Genomic DNA, 17918 nt, shown 5'->3' with positions numbered 1-17918 from the left:
ATCTATTTACCTATCTATACGCGCATCACACATACACACACATAAGTAGATAGAGGGATAAATAGATAGACAGATTAATAGATAGATAGATAGATAGATAGATAGATAGATAGATAGATAGATAGATAGATAGATAGATAGACAGACACAGTATTATATATTTGAAAAATGAAAAGAAATGGTTTTTCTGGTAATTCTTCCATTTTGATTTTTATATGGTTATTAGTAATTATGTGTTTGCCAAAGGTGAATCAAATTTGAGTTTTTCGTTTAAAGGCGGTTTTCAAACCGATATTTTAGAGTTTGTTATCACTGAAGAGATATAGCTGTATAACCACACACACACACACACACACACACACACACACACACACCGGAGTTATTATCATAGCAGTCCACATGAAAACATCAACCAAACACTGGGTAATCAGAGCTACGGATACCCATAGTTACACCCATTTTGTATATTCTCACAGTAGCATACAACTGTTTATATGTATATATGTGCATGCATATAAGATATATAGGGGCATGTGCATGTATGTATGGGTGTGTGATTGTATGGGTGTGCATTTATGTGTATCCATATGCAGGTATATATGTTTTATATATGTGTGGGTGTGTGTGATTTTTTTGTTTTATATATATATATACATTCATTTATATGTATATATATGTATATACTTGTATGCATATGAATCTGTAAATATATATATGGATATATACATGTATATATATATACATATATATTTATATATACATATACATACAAATAGACATATATGTATATATATACGTATATACATACATACATATATATATATATATATATATATATATATATATATATATATATATATATATATATATATATATATATATATATACCGGAGTAAGCACATAAAATGTGCATACCAGAGGTAGAGTAATATGCTTTATTTAAAAGCAGCAGAAATATAACAAACACTGTTACTCGGAGTTTCACGTTCCCGTTCATCGGATGAACGTGAAACTCCGTATATATATATATATATATATATATATATATATATATATATATATATATATATATATATATATGTATATATGTGTATATACATGCACACATCCATAAATATATATAGTCAACAGATGAGATCGAGAGAATCTCAATATAGAAAACATTTATAGAGCTCAAATTATTTGAACTTACGCTTCGATATCTTAACCGAGGGCCGGGTGCAAATTGTTTATCAACTATGTCTGCCAACATTATGAAGTAATTCTGAGCCCTCAGAAACACGTGTGGTACCCGTGACTCCTTTTCCCCTCTAATTTTCTTGAGTCTATATAACCTGAGCAAGTTTGGTATATAAAAATATATGTTTATTTATACTTTATTGTTTATCCTCTGAAATGTTAGGGTCTATCTGTTTATTCTATATATATATATATATATATATATATATATATATATATATATATATATATATATATATATATATATATATATGCATACACACGCGCACATATAAATATCATTTAACAACGGTAGTATTAGGTCGTATGAAATTTGTAGTAAGGTATATGGTAAATTTTGACAGCTGCTCATTTTGTGCCATTATTATATTTTGACAATATCTATTTTTCGTTAGAAAGCTAACACATCTATTTCTTTATTCTAACTCATTTTGTACTTTATAAAATATTCATAAATCATGTTTTTTGCTGGGGGTTTTTTTTCAGAGATGGATAAGTCGGAAATTCGTACAGTTTTATGAGTTCTTTCTTGGAAATACAGCTTTACAGACAGATCGGAATATTAATGGAGTATTTCAATCTAATGTTATTACACAGAAGACAGTATCAAATTGGTTTGAAAAATTTCGTTCTGGTAACATTTACCTAACAAATTAGCAACGCGGTCGGGCAAAGACGAGCTACCAAAACACAGTCCAAAAAACAAAATTCATCAAAAGAATCTGTGTTTGGTGTTCTGGCGCAAGCGTGATCCATTGTAATTTTATTAAACCAGGCTCTTCAATCACGGCCGAAGTATACTGCAGCCAACTGGACCAAATGATGCAGAAACTCAGAAAAAAACCCAGCCTAGATTAGTCAACAGATCCACTCCTATTTTATTGCAAGACAACGCCAGACCACACATCACAAAAATGACATTGTCGAAACTACAGGAGTTGGAGTTGGAAGTTCTCCCTCATCCACCATACTCACCTGATCTTGGCCCCACTGACTACCACTTCTTCCAGAATTTGGATTACATTTTGATAGGAAAACAAATTAATTCCGACGATGCTGTAAAACAGACCTTCCACGATTTTATTGACTCTAGATTGCCAGGATTTTACAGTTCCAGGCTGGACAAGTTACTGCTGAAATGGCAAAAGTGTATTGACAATATGGGTGCATACTTTAATGAATAAAACTATTCATTGTATTTATAAAACATTAGCAAATGTTATTTTCTTTTCTACAAGTTTCATACTTGACGACCTAATTAAATAATATTCTTAAGGCCACAATTTACTAACACGCTGCATCTTTCAGAGCTTCTCGCTAATTCAGTTCTTAACCAAATTGAAAACTGTTAACATTTTTGAAGAGAACTGGCTGCTAGCTACATTTTGACATTAAAAAAAATTGAGATTTGGTCCAGTAGAAAAAAGTTTACATCAGAATTTGTAGCAACGTTATAGGAGAGTAAATAACGCCACCAATCAAGTTTAAATCTAAATAACTATTTTATTTTAAAAGCAAGATATTTTTATCTTAGCTTCAATGATAGAAGAAGGCATGAAGAATTTCATAGTTTTGTTCCCAGGCAACAAACATTTGCATAAAAAAAAAATTGAGAGGTAAAATACCATGAACAACTATGAGGCAAAAAATTGGATCTAAGTGTAATTAAATTTTTTATTTTAAAGACAAACTATATTTTAATGAAGCTTAAATGATAGAGCTCAATTCGAGGAATTTCATTGTATAAGTCTCATGCAATGATGTTTTAATAGAAAAAAGTTATGGGTGTTTGTTTCTTAAATTTGAGGGTGATAATATAGTTCTATACGTTTTTATGAATATAATTCTATAAGGGGACTTTAATATATGCCACTGGCGTCATTGAAGTAAGGAAAAAATTATTAATGACACCACTAATTGACACAGTTAACACATTATTAATCGGCATAATAACATAGCCTTGTTTACTTTACTAGATGTAATAAATTGTCCTAAACTTTTCCAAGTGTAATAACTTGTCCTGTAATTTTCCAGATTTATTATCTTAAGAATATTATTTCTCTTGCTCGCATTTTCCACGTAACACACACACACACACACACACACACACACACACACACACACACACACACACACACACACACACAAGCAAGCACACACACAAGCACGCACACAAGCACGCAAACATACATATGTGTATATGTATATTTATCTATCTATCTATCTATCTATTTATCTAGTTTTTTTTCTTATAAACTCTGTAATGCTCGCCGCGACGGTGGAGAGAAATGTGCGTGTTTTGAAGCAATCACACAAATGAAGTGTTGTAATGCCGTTTGGTATTAGGGGACCATAGCGAGCAACAACATCCTGAGTGTGGTCCTGAAAAAACAGAGAAAAGAAATATGCATCAGATTCAGAGAAACAGAATATTCTGCAGACCTAGTGCCTCATCCTTCGAGCAATATCGACCTCATAATTTATGTGGACGTTCTAGCTGGGGTTTGTTATCAAAAATTACTTTGAAATCTCCGATATTATTTTGTACCAACAGTTATACTTCCAAGGGAATGGAATATAGTTGGTTAAACACATCCTTTCTTTCTGAAGTGAATGAGTTTAAATTTTCTCTCATTTAGCATCAGATTGTTTTTGAGGTTTGAAATAAAGTGTTTTGCTCAAGAACACAGCGCGTCTCCCGGTCCAAGAATGGAAACCACAATCTTACGCTCATGATGCTGACACCCTAACCACTAAGCCACGCGCCTCCTCAGTGGTTGTTAAAGTGGTAATTATTTTCTCAATTTGAAAATCATTCATGCGTAACTTTTATTAATATAATATAACTTTAGCTGTCATTTATGTGCAATTACGTAATTGGTTAATATACTTATTATTACATTTTTCACAAGATACCCCACTAAGATTACTTTACTCATAAATTTCATTCAAATGGCCACCATGATGGCGTCACTGAAATGAATGATAGTGCATCTTAGTGTAAGTGTATGACTGAACAAACTGAGGTCAATTAAAATTATGAAAAGCTTTCCTATTTTTATTACAAGTTTACTTTCTTAATACGTTACTAATGATATATGCCATAAACCTATACTCTGCGTTAACTAAACAAATTAAACGATAACTATTGTGAGAGATATGTATGCCTCACTTCACTGGATACGCAACACAAAAACCTAAGAAGGTTAATGAGAACGCCGACCTGACGAAGGTTTCTGAGTTTCAAATAGAATGCAATGCTTTAGTTTTTATAGCTTTCTAGTCTCCAAGTTCAAATCCTGCCGAGGTCAACTTTCATCGATTTGGCGTAGATAAATAGAACACCAGTCCACGGTGGCTGATTAGTAGAATTGTTAAAATGTCGGCTGAAATAATTTGTGGTATCTATTCTAGATTTTTGCATTTTGATTTGAAAGTCTCTTTGATTATTACTGGCCTTTCAGTGTCTATAAAAAGGGCTTTTCGAGATTCGGTTAACAATCTAGAGTCCGACGGGGCGTTACATCATTTAGAGTAATACAATGGTTACATCAATAAAATGAAGGGAACCATGCATTGAAGTGGTATAGACGCTGGAACAGAAGTTTTTTTGTTTGTTGGCACTCCGTTGCTTACGACGTCGAGGGTTCCAGTTGATCCGCTCAACGGAACAGCCTGCTCGTGAAATTAACGTGCAAGTAGCTGAGCACTCCACAGACACGTGTACCCTTAACGTAGTTCTCGGGGAGATTCAGCGTGACACAGTGTGACAAGGCTGACCCTTTGAATTACAGGCACAACAGAAACAAGAAGTAAGAGTGAGGGAAAGTTGTGGTGGAAGAGTACAGCAGGGTTCGCCACCATCCCCTGCCGGAGCCTTGTGGAGCGTTAGGTGTTTTCGCTCAATAAACACTCACAACGCCCGGTCTGGGAATCGAAACTGCGATCCTATGACCGCAAGTCCGCTGCCCTAACCATTGGGCCATTGCGCCTCCACGGAACAGAAGTAAGAACAGATAATTGATTTATAGTTTCATCACTATGCTGGACCAAATTTTCTAACGGGGAACAATTTAGTAAATAAATCGGCTCTTTAAATTGCAAAGTGCTAAAGTATTAACTGGACTTGACTTTACAGTAAAAAAATAAAACAAACAAACGAAGTTACATTTGTCAAAGATGCCATACTGTGTAATCGAAAGAGAAAACTAATGATTGCAAAGCAATCTTCTTAGTCTTTTGGTCAAGCTATAATAGAATGGCAAAAAAAGTGGGTAGAACAGCCTGAAAATTAGTCTATCCTTATTTTAATCTGTATGTAGATGTCTTTCTAAACGAGACAACTATCAAAAACAGACCCTAAAATGATACTCCTCTCGCCCTTAAAAACTTATACGCGAACAATTTTAGTATAAAACTTTACGCATATAGTATTTTCCTTTATAGATGTATAGGTTTATGACTTACTGTTGCTGGCATGAATTTCTGTATATCTTAACTATGAGTTATCACTCTCTTTGTCTCTCTCTCTCTCTCTCTCTCTCTCTCTCTCTCTCTGTTTTTCTGTTTTAGTCTCTCTTTGTGCGTGATACAGAGCGCATGTATGTGGTTGTGTGTGTGACCGCCGACATTGCAACACCCATCCATACTTTAACAACCCTACAAGCATCACCAGACCTAAATCAAGTAAGCATTACTCAAAATTTCTGTTGCGCTTCTTCTAACTTCATATTTTGTCTCATCAGCAAACCTTGCAGCGCAATATAATTTAATACAGGCCATCGCCTTGCCAATTGTGTTTGGAAGCATATTCGAAGTATATTATGTATGCCTGGTCAACTTGTTACCATCCACTTCAGCACTATTGACCATTTCTTACCTATTTATCAGTGATGCAGCTCTTCTGTACAACATGACTCAGAAATATGAAACATGAGACTATATCACTATCAGGTTTAAACGAATGTTTTTACTTCTACTCCTAAACCAACTTTTGGTGCAGTAATCCCAGTGTTATCCTTCAGCTCCTCTCTCTCTCTCTCTCTCTCTCTCTCTCCTCATGTAGTCTTGCATCCTGCAGCAATTGCAGCAAGTTTCTCTAACATGAAAAATATGCAACTCTTCAGTTTGTCTATTTCTCTCTTGTCACCTTAACTCTGCAAACATGTTTCCTCCAAATAATACATAGTTTTTAATAGCCATCATACAATTTTTAAAGTATTGAAGCAATAAATCTAGATGAGAGTTATGTAAATGGCCAGAGTCGATGAAATAGCTCTAAGTATAAACCTGTAGGTCAGAGAACAACTGTTGTCGAGATCATTAGCAAGTCTTTATATTTACTGATCTTGTCAAGTTCTTTCACCGCTATATTATGATCGCAAGGAATACTCATGTCAATTAATAAACACATCTTTTTTGTCTGATCTTTTATAATAATATCCGGTTTATTAACTTTTATAGCTTTATCGGTATGTACGGGGAAGTCCCAGAGAATCAATACATTTTCTCCCTCAGTCACAGCTTCAGGATGGTGTTTATACTGGCCGACTCTGTCATGTCTTGCTTTATATTCTACAGGTGCTAAGACTCTACACCCTGAGATTAGGTGGTCTATAGTTTCAATCTCATCGTTACAGAATCGGCATTTTGAGTCAGCTCCATTTTTTATCACATTGGTAGTTCCGGGTTAATAAGCTTTGTTCTTGAGCAGCTAATATGAAACCTTCACTCTCTGCTTTTAGTCCTGAGCTTCGTAACCATTGATGCGTTTGTTTCTGGTCGACATCAGCTTGTTTGCTACGAGCCACATACTTGCCATGCAGAGGTTTCTGTTCCCATCTGCTAGCTAATTTTTCATGTGCTTTTGACTTTGCAATTAATTTTATTTTCTTTCCAGGCAGCAGTTGGCACATTTCCTTCAACCTGATCAAGCTTGTGGGTATCTAAGAGATCAGTAGCGAATTATTTGCTTTCTTTCAGAATAGAGTGAAGTTTTTTCGGTCTTTCATGTTTTTCAACAAGTTTCAGCATCCAGTCGTTGGTTGTTTCAAGGTATTTGGCCAGTTCGATTGTGGTGGTTTTGTACGTAAGTTCAAGCTGGATCAAGCCTCGACCTCCCTGAGCTCTGGGAAGATAAAGACGATCCACGTCTGCCTTTGGATGGTGCATCTTATTACAAGTCAGTAACTTGCGGATTTTTCCATCAATTTTTACTATTTCACTAGTATTCCAGTTAAGCACATTGAAGCTATAAAGAACAACTGGGACTGCTAAGGAATTTATGGCTAACACCTTATCATATGCATTCAGCTCAGATTTCAGAACTGCTCGAACTCTTCTATAACATTCCTTCCTAACCTTCTCTTTCATACTTGCATGCTGGATACCAGAGCCTTCATTTATTCCTAGGTATTTATAGGTTTTTCCCTGCTCAAGATCCTTTATTACTGTTTCGACATCTAATTCTATTGAACTTGACTTTACCAGTTTCCCTTTCTTCTTCTTATTATTATTATTAAGGCAGCGTACAGGCAGAACGGTTAGCACGCCGAGCAAGATACTTAGCAGTATTTCGTCCGTTTCTACGTTCAGAGTTCAAATTCTACAGAGGTTGACTTAGACGCTCACCCTTTCGGAGTCGATAAAATAATTACCAGTTGAACACTGGATTCGATGTAATCGACTCATCCCTTCATCCCAAAATTGCTGTCCTTGTGGCAAAATTGGGAACCATTATTATTATTGCTATTATTATTATCATTAATTATTATTATTATTATTGTTATTATTATTATTATTATTATTATTATTATTATTATTATTATTATTGCATTGAGCTGGCAGAATCATTAGGGCATCGGACAAAATAGCAGCATTTCTTCTGGCACCTTATGTTTTAATTTCAGATGCCACCGAGATTGACTTTGCTTTAATCCTTTCGAAGTAAGTACAAACAAAAAAAAAAAAGAAAGAAAACAACTCTAGTTGAATACTACGGTCAATGTAATCAATTTACCATCTCCCCTAAAATTACTGGATTTCTGCCAAAATTTGAGAACATTTTTGTTATTATCATTCGGCAAAGAATACGCATATTCTAATATACTGGAACCTTTCTGTAGCGCTATATATAACTGAATAAATTTGTTTATTAATAATTCATATTTTATAGATTTTATAGATATTAATACTTCATATTTTATGCACAAAACATGGCCGCTTCCTTAGAGGAGTATGTTTCTCTGAAAGGTGACTGGCAATTTCATTTTGTTTTAGTTCCCCGTTTAAATATGAGATGTGCTAGAAATATTACTATTTCCGTTTTAAAAAGCTGTCGCCTTTTCACCTACCAGGTGCTTATATTAGGAGAGATTTTCAATTCCCTTTACGAAAATCTTTCAGTCATTTGGGCAAGCTAAATCAATTAATGTGCAAAATCTCCGTCTTTTGACTTTCATAAAAGTTTCCTTTAGTTTCCCCCCTATTTCCTTGTATACATGTACATGCTTATATCATAGTGGATGATACCTTTCTTTTCTACCACGAATCCGAGACATGTTTATGTCATTTTTCTACTGTTAGGTGCCTTCGTTCTCTTCATATTTTCTAACAAATATATGTAGCAACCCAGTTACGTCTCTTTGAAATATTTCGATGCAATTATTGCGAGCTATTCTAGTTTGTCAGTTGGCTCATGAAATTAGCCACAGTGCAACATTCCGGCTTTACTTCTTGCTTCAGAACATACCTCTTACAATACCTAGTTAATAAATATTGGTCCTGTGTAACAATTATCAAGTCTAATTTTTTTGAGTTGCGATCTTTGGAACCAGGTGTGGCTCGACAGAGCCTGTTTTATTCTGGTTTATTTACTCCCTTTGAGAATTGTACGCTGATGGAGTTCAGATCCCATGAAATTCCTAGTAGTAGAATGTCTTATGTTTTCGTGACGATGCCTTGTCCAACTGGATCTGCTTTATATACCGTCTCCAAATGTATGATGCCACTTCCGTCCTTCCTTTTAGTGTTATAGATGCGATGTATTTCAACTTTTGTGTGATGTAATCTAAATATTTTTACCAACAGTTTACTTTTCTTCTTAAAAAAATGAGCGATTAAAAAAAGATGTGAGATAATGGAAATCATAGACCAGTTTGTGAGAATGATCTTGATTGAGAGCGCAATCATTGACAAGATAACCTGCTAGTGTGAGTCACGACAGAGAAAAATCAAGAAAACGTAGTCGATATTAAATGTATTGTTCAGAAAATAACCAATGCTTGCAGAAGAAACACAGCCTGGCTCCTCATCTCATTTATAATCTTTTGTGACTTATTTCTTGTTGCTACTTTTCAACTGAATTAATGCTCAGAAGCCGAGTGTACTCATTATTTATCGTGTTGATTAATTCAACCTGTTTTATAATTTTATATAGACTTGAATTTTACTTTATCATTACCTTAGAACAAATTGTATATCAAATTATCTGAAGTTATCTAATGTTCGACAATGAGTCTTTGAATTTTCCATTCATTTGATGAAGTCTATTACCGTTACGCTTGTAACATTTTTAAAAACAGCGTTATAAGGGGTCACAATGACTGTTTATAGCGCAGGTCAACATTGTATTTTGGGGGGGATCGTATTTAGTGGGTTAATTGAATTATTAGTGTACTTTAATGAGAAGTATCAAAATAATTCAAAATTATGTGGGATCATGCAACAGGGAATGAATTTAAACTTCGGCAACACAAATATACTGGTAACGCTGAACATGCTTAGGTCTTGTTAGTTGTCTCCAGCTAACAGAACCAGTATTTACAAGCTCAAAGGGAACTGAGAAATGCAAATATTTTGAATGAATGAACATCGATTGACTAGACAACTTAACATAATAGCTAGTGCATACATCCTAGCGACTTTTTGTGCATGAAGAGTATAGGGTTGAGTGTATATATGTGTGCGAACGTGTATGTGAGTGTGTGTGTGTGTGTGCGCGCGTGTGTGTGTGTGTGTGTGTGTGCACGTAAGCGTGTCTTTCTGACATATTAAGGTTGTGAGCCAAAAATATTCTATTCATAAAAATGACAAAACATGTTATGGTAGCGAGTTAGCCTTATACTTAGCGGTGTTTCGTCGTCTTTACGTTCTGAGTTCAATTTCCGCCGAGGTCGTCTTTTGCTCTCATCCTTTTCGAGGTCGATAAGATACGTAGCAGTTGAGCAATGAGGTCCATGTAATCGATTTAACCCTTCCCTTGAAATTGCAGCCTTGAGCCAAAATTGCAAAACATGTTTCTATAAGTATCAATTACATATCGTTTAGACTTTATTTTGACACTGACGTTATTTCACTTGGTATGTTGTTGTTGTTGTTGTTGGCACTCCGTCGCTTACGACGTCGAGGGTTCCAGTTGATCCGATCAACGGAACAGCCTGCTCGTGAAATGAACGTGCAAGTGGCTGAGCACTCCACAGACACGTGTACCCTTAACGTAGTTCTCGGGGATATTCAGCGTGACACAGTGTGACAAGGCTGACCCTTTGAATTACCGGCACAACAGAAACAGGAAGTAAGAGTGAGAGAAAGTTGTGGTGGAAGAGTACAGCAGGGTTCGCCACCATCCCCTGCCGGAGCCTCGTGGAGCTTTAGGTGTTTTCGCTCAATAAACTCACTTGGTATAATTTCTATTTAAACCATCGCATTGTTCCAAGTTAATGAAAATTATGTCATGATATTGTAATTATAGAAATTAACACTACATAATCTATATTTTAATGGTCACTATCTATCTACAAACGTGTTTGGGATTAGTGTCAGCGTTATTATTTTACAGCATAAAACAGAGACATCATATGTTTCAACAGTTTTATTAACAAGCGCAAAAAGGATATAATGTAACAGTTGTTATAAATGTGATTGATACGTGTCACGAATATGAATTCAAAATCATTAGAAAGAAATAGAAATTAAGTTACAGCATTATGTAGTAAAATAGTCATTTTTATAATGCGAAAGGATTCATATTGGTTCAATCGATACAATAATGATTTTAATGCAGTAAAATAAAGTACAACTGAAGATGAATCGCCTGGTATTAAACTAATTTCTGGTTAATGGTCTATATATTTTTAGCAAAATTGCAATTTAATATTTTTAAAATAACAAATTTAAAGGTAGAAGCAATTTTTATTCCTTGGATTAAATTATTTTGCTTCCCTTTACAAACGAAGAATTTCATTTCTTATTCCTTGGATTACAATTGGTTGTCGCACACAAAGAATGTGATTGAATGAGAGATTTAATTGCCATGTCCTTTACTGAAACTCTGTCAACTTTGCCATTCAACAATTTGGGAAATTTATCGAACTGTACCATATAATCAGGGTTTGATGATATATAATCAAAATCGTTTGGCTGTGGAAGGTTTTCCCTGCAGAACTGAAGAATATTTTTCTCATCAAATTTTTTTCCAGATTTCATAATGACACAAGCACAAGCTTTTAATTCAAGTTCTTCATCTGGCACAGGGACAAGAATGACGTCATCTATATCTGGGTGACGTTTCATATGCTGCTCAACAAATACAATTGATATTTTTCTGGTTTCTTTCTGAATGAACTGAACATCTCTGCCAACCATAAATATTTCCTTATTTTCATTCATTTTACATATGTCTCTTGTCTTAAACCATCCATTTTGTTGAACAGATTCTCCATCAGTGGTTATTTTTGTGCACCATTTACTCCGAATGCATAAATAACCTGCTTGACCGATGTCGACAATGCGGTCTTTATCATCCACAATTTTTGCTTCAATATTAGGATATACTCGTCCAATTATTCCAGGAACATAATCTCCGATATTTTGCTTCGTTACTAACACTGTTCCAATCAGTAAAGTTTCAGCACTTGATAAATGATAGTCAATCAACGACACCCAGTTCAAACCTTGTTTAACCGCGTCAAAAGAAGCTATATCACCTCCTGTCATTATGTTAGGTGCAACATTTTTCCCTTCCGTACAGTAACGTAAATCTGACGGGAGTATATTCAACCAAGTGCAACCCTCTATTTTCGAGAGATCTCTCAATTTAGAAAAATCTTTTGGGCAGTGTATGCTACGTATATCTGCGGTGACATATTTACATCCAACTGCGATAAACGTGAAAGGGTATGATCCTCCAAAGCCAAAATACCGTTCATTGAAAACTGCATCGTCCGCAGTAAAATTATGTAGATCGCAAAACATCTCCGAACAATTAATAATATCAAAGCTACTATGAGTAACTCGCTTAGGTTTTCCTGTTGATCCAGATGTTTGTGCAATAATTGTGATATCTTCAGGGTCTACTTGAGGAATAATTATGTTCAGATCGTTCTTTGCCGTTTCTTTCATTTCATCTAAAGATAAACCTTTAATTTCTGAATCTGTGTTTGCAACAGTAATAGCAAGACGCAATTTTGGGAAAGTTTCACTGATTACAGTGCCATCTTCTAAGATATTTGCTACTTTAAGTAATTTGTTGTAAAATGTTGGCTCTGAGCCAAAAATTACTGCAACACAATCTTCTAGCATGGGTAAGAAATCGGCTTGTCCAACAAACAGTCTCACTGAACACCCTCCTGCCATCATAATGCCGCTGTCATATGCTATCCACTCAATACAGTTTGATACACAGAGGGCAATTCGATCACCTTTCTTGATTCCTTGCTTGACAAGGGCTTTTGCAACACTCTCTGTTTCATCATAGAGTTGTTTCCTTTACAAGAAAAGAAAAAAAATAATATAATGCATGATGAAATTTTCTATAAATATAGTTTACAAATTCTATCAAAAATGATTTAGCTGTTAGATATCGAATGAATATTTACGTAATAAATATTAATTGAGTGTAGAATTATTTTGATGTGATGGTTATGCCTTAAGCAAATGGAATGAAATAAATCCGAGTGGAGTTAGATGCAAAAGTGAGAAGTTTAGCTGGCGATTCTCTGTGGGATCTACTTTTTATCTACAGCATTTGCTTTCTAAGAACTACTAATTTTTGGTGAAGGGTGCATTTTCTAATCGTAAGAAATAAACGAATTATACTTCACCCTAAAATATTATTATTTAAATAATTCTAAAGTAACCTGCAAATTTCGACTTATTTTAAATCACTTGGTATCAATTAATGTCATTGTTGTATGTAATCGATCTCTATAACAATAACATCTCAGCTAAATCATTATTTTCCATCAAGTAAAAAACAACTTTATTCATACTATGGCAGGAGGTTTGTCTAAAGAAGGATGTAGCTGAATAGAGCGCGTTACAGGCTTTTGAGTTTTAGACTAACATAGAAATTGAAAACCACGATGCAGAAGGCTGAGGTAGTTTTTCAATACTGAACTCAAATTGACTAATACCTCCAAGCTTTGTTTATTCAAATTTTCTAATGGTCAAAAGGAAATACACTGACGTCCTAAATGGTAGAATTATGTCTCTAACTTACGTAACCTGAGATAGCTCCAACACACGGAAATTCTTTCCAATCGAAAGTAGAGATAGAAATCAGTCTTTGAAGAAAAGAATAAGAAAAAGACAGAGATTGTCGAAATTGGGAAAATAACACATACCTTGTGAAACTTGACCTTTGGAGTTTGCTGTCATAGAAAACTATTGCGTCTTTTTCTGGATCTTCGATAGCAAACTGACGTATTTTTTCTGGAATAGTGATAAAGTTGAGCGGGTGCTTGGATGGTGTGTGACAGTAACTTGCCATTTCGCTTAAGGTTTGAACTTTCCAAGGACAAATTTTATTTTGTATGGTAAGCTGTTGATCAGAATTAAGTGCCATTCATAATTAAATATTTGAACCGACCAGTTCTACTTTATAAATGCAATTGTTTGACAAAAATAAAAGAAAATCTGTTATAATTGTGATAATCGTTTGAAAAAGCATCCTAAACGACTGGATAATTTACGGTAGAAAAGCCTCAAAGTGTATGTATAATGTTTCTATTCATCGTATACTATCTATAAATACGGATCTATGTGGAGGAAAACATTTGTATGTATTTATTATTTTAACTTTTAGGTATTTATTTGAATACATCAACCTTTCAAGCATATTGTGTTTCTGTTGAATCTTATTCCGAGTGCTTGATCCTGAGCAGCAAGGATCAAGCAATCAGAAGCCAACTAAACCCTATTTAGAATGTGTGGCGAAAGAGAAGAAACGTTTGTAGTCTCTGACTGTAAATGCTTGTTCAGATAGTTTGCAAATAATTGGCACAAAATTACTCCAATCGTATTATTCGCTAATCCGTAACATATTTGCGTTTAAACAAGTAAGAAAAATCATACGACCATGAAATAGAACACGTCCTTGGAAACAATCACTTAAAGTTACTATAAGATGTGAAAATCAAACAGACAGACAAAAGTGCATTCAAAAAATTTCCCTCTTTATCAAAGTATACTTTACTTTCCTACCCGATGGCTTACAACATAAAACTAGCACTTGAATCTTATTCATTCATCTTTTTTGATAATCTTCTGAAGCATAGAATCATCTGCAAATATTTTTATTCTGATGAATTTTTATAGGGATCAACGAAATCCATCGGAGAACACCGCTAGTGACTAGAAATCAATACGTGAGTATATATATCTTATTATTTTTAATCTGCAGAAATTACAAAAAACCGAGAGTTTCTGCGCGGATCTTCTCAAAGTTTGATAAATGACATGTAGGAAACTTCTCGGCGTTTGAATCACTTTGTAAATTCTGCCGTTTAAAAATGATACGTATATTATGCATAGATCATATATGTAGCTTATATATATATCATATAGTTATATACATATATATATCTATGAATGGTTACACACACATACATATATGAATGTATCTATATATACGTGCTGTCTTTAATTGTATAAATATAACAAATTACATATATTTACATTATTCTAATACACACACACATATACACATATATATAATACAATATAATTAATAAAACAGAGTATAATTTAATATGTATGTATATAATTATGTGTGTGATTGCATAATGGTGGGCGAAATGAAGAGAGGAAAACTCGCAAAGAAGAAATGAACTGACGAATATTCAGATAACTTTTTAAAGCAACTTTTAAAACAAAGATTAATTGGTTTAGAACTTGATTGCAAACTAGGTGAGAAAAATTAAATTTAAATCAGTTAAGCATGTTTTAATGCAATATTTAAAAAAAATTTAAGAGAAAATTGTCAAAAAATTTATTATACTCACATTTTTATCTTCGAATATTTTCTCAGGCGGAGCAGAAAGGTTATCTGAAGAAGACACTCTTGTAACTGTATCTATTCTAAGAAAAAGGTCTTATATATATGTATATGTTGACACACGTGCATATGTATATGTATGTATGTATGTATGTATGTATGTAGGTAGGTAGGTAGGTAGGTAGGTAGGTATGTGTGTATGTGTATGTATGTATGTATGTATGTATGTATGTATGTACGTACGTATATATATATATATATATATATATATATATATATATATATAGGCATGCATTCATATGCACACACACCTTCAGGATAATGTCACGTGATCCATTCATATAGCTAGATAACTCATTATATTTTGAAGTGATTAAATATGCATTGTTACATTTGTTGACAAAGTTCTCGATTCATATCCAGTTATATATAAACCTCTATTTTGTGTCTGCTCAATGTGCGTGACTGCATTCGAATGAATACGCTTTTCTTTTCTTCTAAACTTGAAAGAGTTTGTGATTTCATTCGTAATAATGATTTACTCAACAATTAAATATTCAGGGTAGCTTTGCATTTGGTGGTAATAATTAAGTAAGAGTCAAAAACTTTTAATTCGTGTAGTGCTAAAAAATACCAAGAGCTAAGAAAGGGTCTGTAATGTGAAGTGGCGGTGGTGGTGGTGGTGGTGGTGGTGGTGTGTATGAAGCAAGATTAAATTTGAATATATAGGGTAGTTGTTTATTTCAGTTATGTCATCTACGGCACGTGATGAATTTCGACATAACCTACATGTCTTAGACAAAGAATATGATGGGAAAATCTGCTATACTTTTTGTTAATACTTAATGAGTTATGTTATTTAGTATTTAGTATTCTAACCGTGGAGGCGCAATGGCCCAGTGGTTAGGGCAGCGGACTCGCGGTCATAGGATCGCGGTTTCGATTCCCAGACCGGGCGTTGTGAGTGTTTATTGAGCGAAAGCACCTAAAGCTCCACGAGGCTCCGGCAGGGGATGGTGGCGAACCCTGCTGTACTCTTTTACCACAACTTTCTCCCACTCTTTCTTCCTGTTTCTGTTGTGCCTGTATTTCAAAGGGCCAGCCCTGTCACACTTTGTGTCACGCTGAATATCCCCGAGAACTACGTTAAGGGTACACGTGTCTGTGGAGTGCTCAGCCACTTGCACGTTAATTTCACGAGCAGGCTGTTCCGTTGATCGGATCAACTGGAACTCTCAACGTCGTAAGCGACGGAGTGCCAACAACAACAGTATTCTATCCAGACACCTATGTTTTCGGCATCTAATTTTTCCGGCATCTAATTTTCCGGCATCTAATTTTTCCGGCATCATTTGAGATATCTTCTGCATGTAATCTAGGTAAATAGCAAAGTATAGTCGTGAATTTTACAGCCCGAGTAGACATTTCGATAAAAGAACACAACTAATCTGCTATCAATGTTTTGCTATACGACTCAGTAGAATGGTGGTCATGATATATCTTAGCCGTCACTTCAAAGCGAATATGACCTGATAGATTGTGCCACGCTTTTGCAAGTTGTTTTAGTGCTTATATAGACGTGAACAGACATAGATATCCCTCTCAGTCTTCTTGCTCTTGGCCCAGTGGTACATTGAGGATGTAACAACTGTTCGGAGAGAGTACTGCACCAGCAGTCAGATTGATACTACTTTTCAGCTGAGTAGACTGGAGCAGTATGTTATGATGTACTTTGCTCAAGGGAACAAGACACCACGAGTCGCAGGAATCAAACCTACGAGTATGACATATTGTCAAACTAACTGCAATTTTTAGTTATCCTTCGTTAGACTCTGTATTAAAATCCCATTATGCATCATGGCCACTTTTATTTTCATCTTTTCATGATTAACCTCAACACATTTCTAGATCTTTGTCAATATAAGATATCAATATTTAAGGCGGCGAGTTGGCAGAATCGTGAGCACTCCGGAGAAAATTGCTTATCGGCATTTTGTCCGTCATTACGGTCTAAGGAAGTTCAAATTCTGCCGAAGCCGACTTTGCCTTTCATCCTTTCAAGATCGATAAAATAAATATCAGCTGAACTTATTCTTATCGATGTAATCCATTTACTTCATCCCCGAAATTGCTGGCCTTCTGCCACACTTTGAAATCAATATTAGATATCAATACATAATTTGTAAATTTGCTCTTGGTTTATAAAACGAAAAGTACCAGTCAAAACACTGCTGACCATTCTAACGTCTTCATCTTATCTTCGTATATGTAGCCTTGTGAAATCAATATAAAATCAATACAAGTATATAAGATGGCAACATGTAATTTTGAATATCTATATCATCAAGCTTGTGTCAACCAAAACTGTTTATTGTAATCTCCTTAAAGTAAGATATCACGTGAG

At 34.6% G+C, this 17918-nt stretch overlaps 1 protein-coding gene across 1 annotated transcript; it reads right to left on the bottom strand.

Moving 5' to 3' along the window:
* Positions 1–11095: 11095 nt before the first annotated feature.
* LOC106876423 (uncharacterized) lies at positions 11096–15590 on the bottom strand. Its single transcript, XM_014924966.3, has 3 exons — positions 15522–15590; positions 13863–14059; positions 11096–13003 (listed from the first exon to the last, which is right to left on the bottom strand). Exons 2-3 carry the CDS (start codon positions 14006–14008, stop codon positions 11479–11481), a joined length of 1671 nt encoding a protein of 556 aa, XP_014780452.1. The 5' UTR covers positions 14009–14059; positions 15522–15590; the 3' UTR covers positions 11096–11478.
* Positions 15591–17918: the final 2328 nt, after the last annotated feature.

The sequence above is a fragment of the Octopus bimaculoides genome, chromosome 5 (assembly GCF_046866305.1).
Source record: "Octopus bimaculoides isolate indiv1 chromosome 5, ASM4686630v1, whole genome shotgun sequence".
Taxonomy (NCBI): domain Eukaryota; kingdom Metazoa; phylum Mollusca; class Cephalopoda; order Octopoda; family Octopodidae; genus Octopus; species Octopus bimaculoides.
This window is presented reverse-complemented; position numbering and strand designations above follow the sequence as displayed.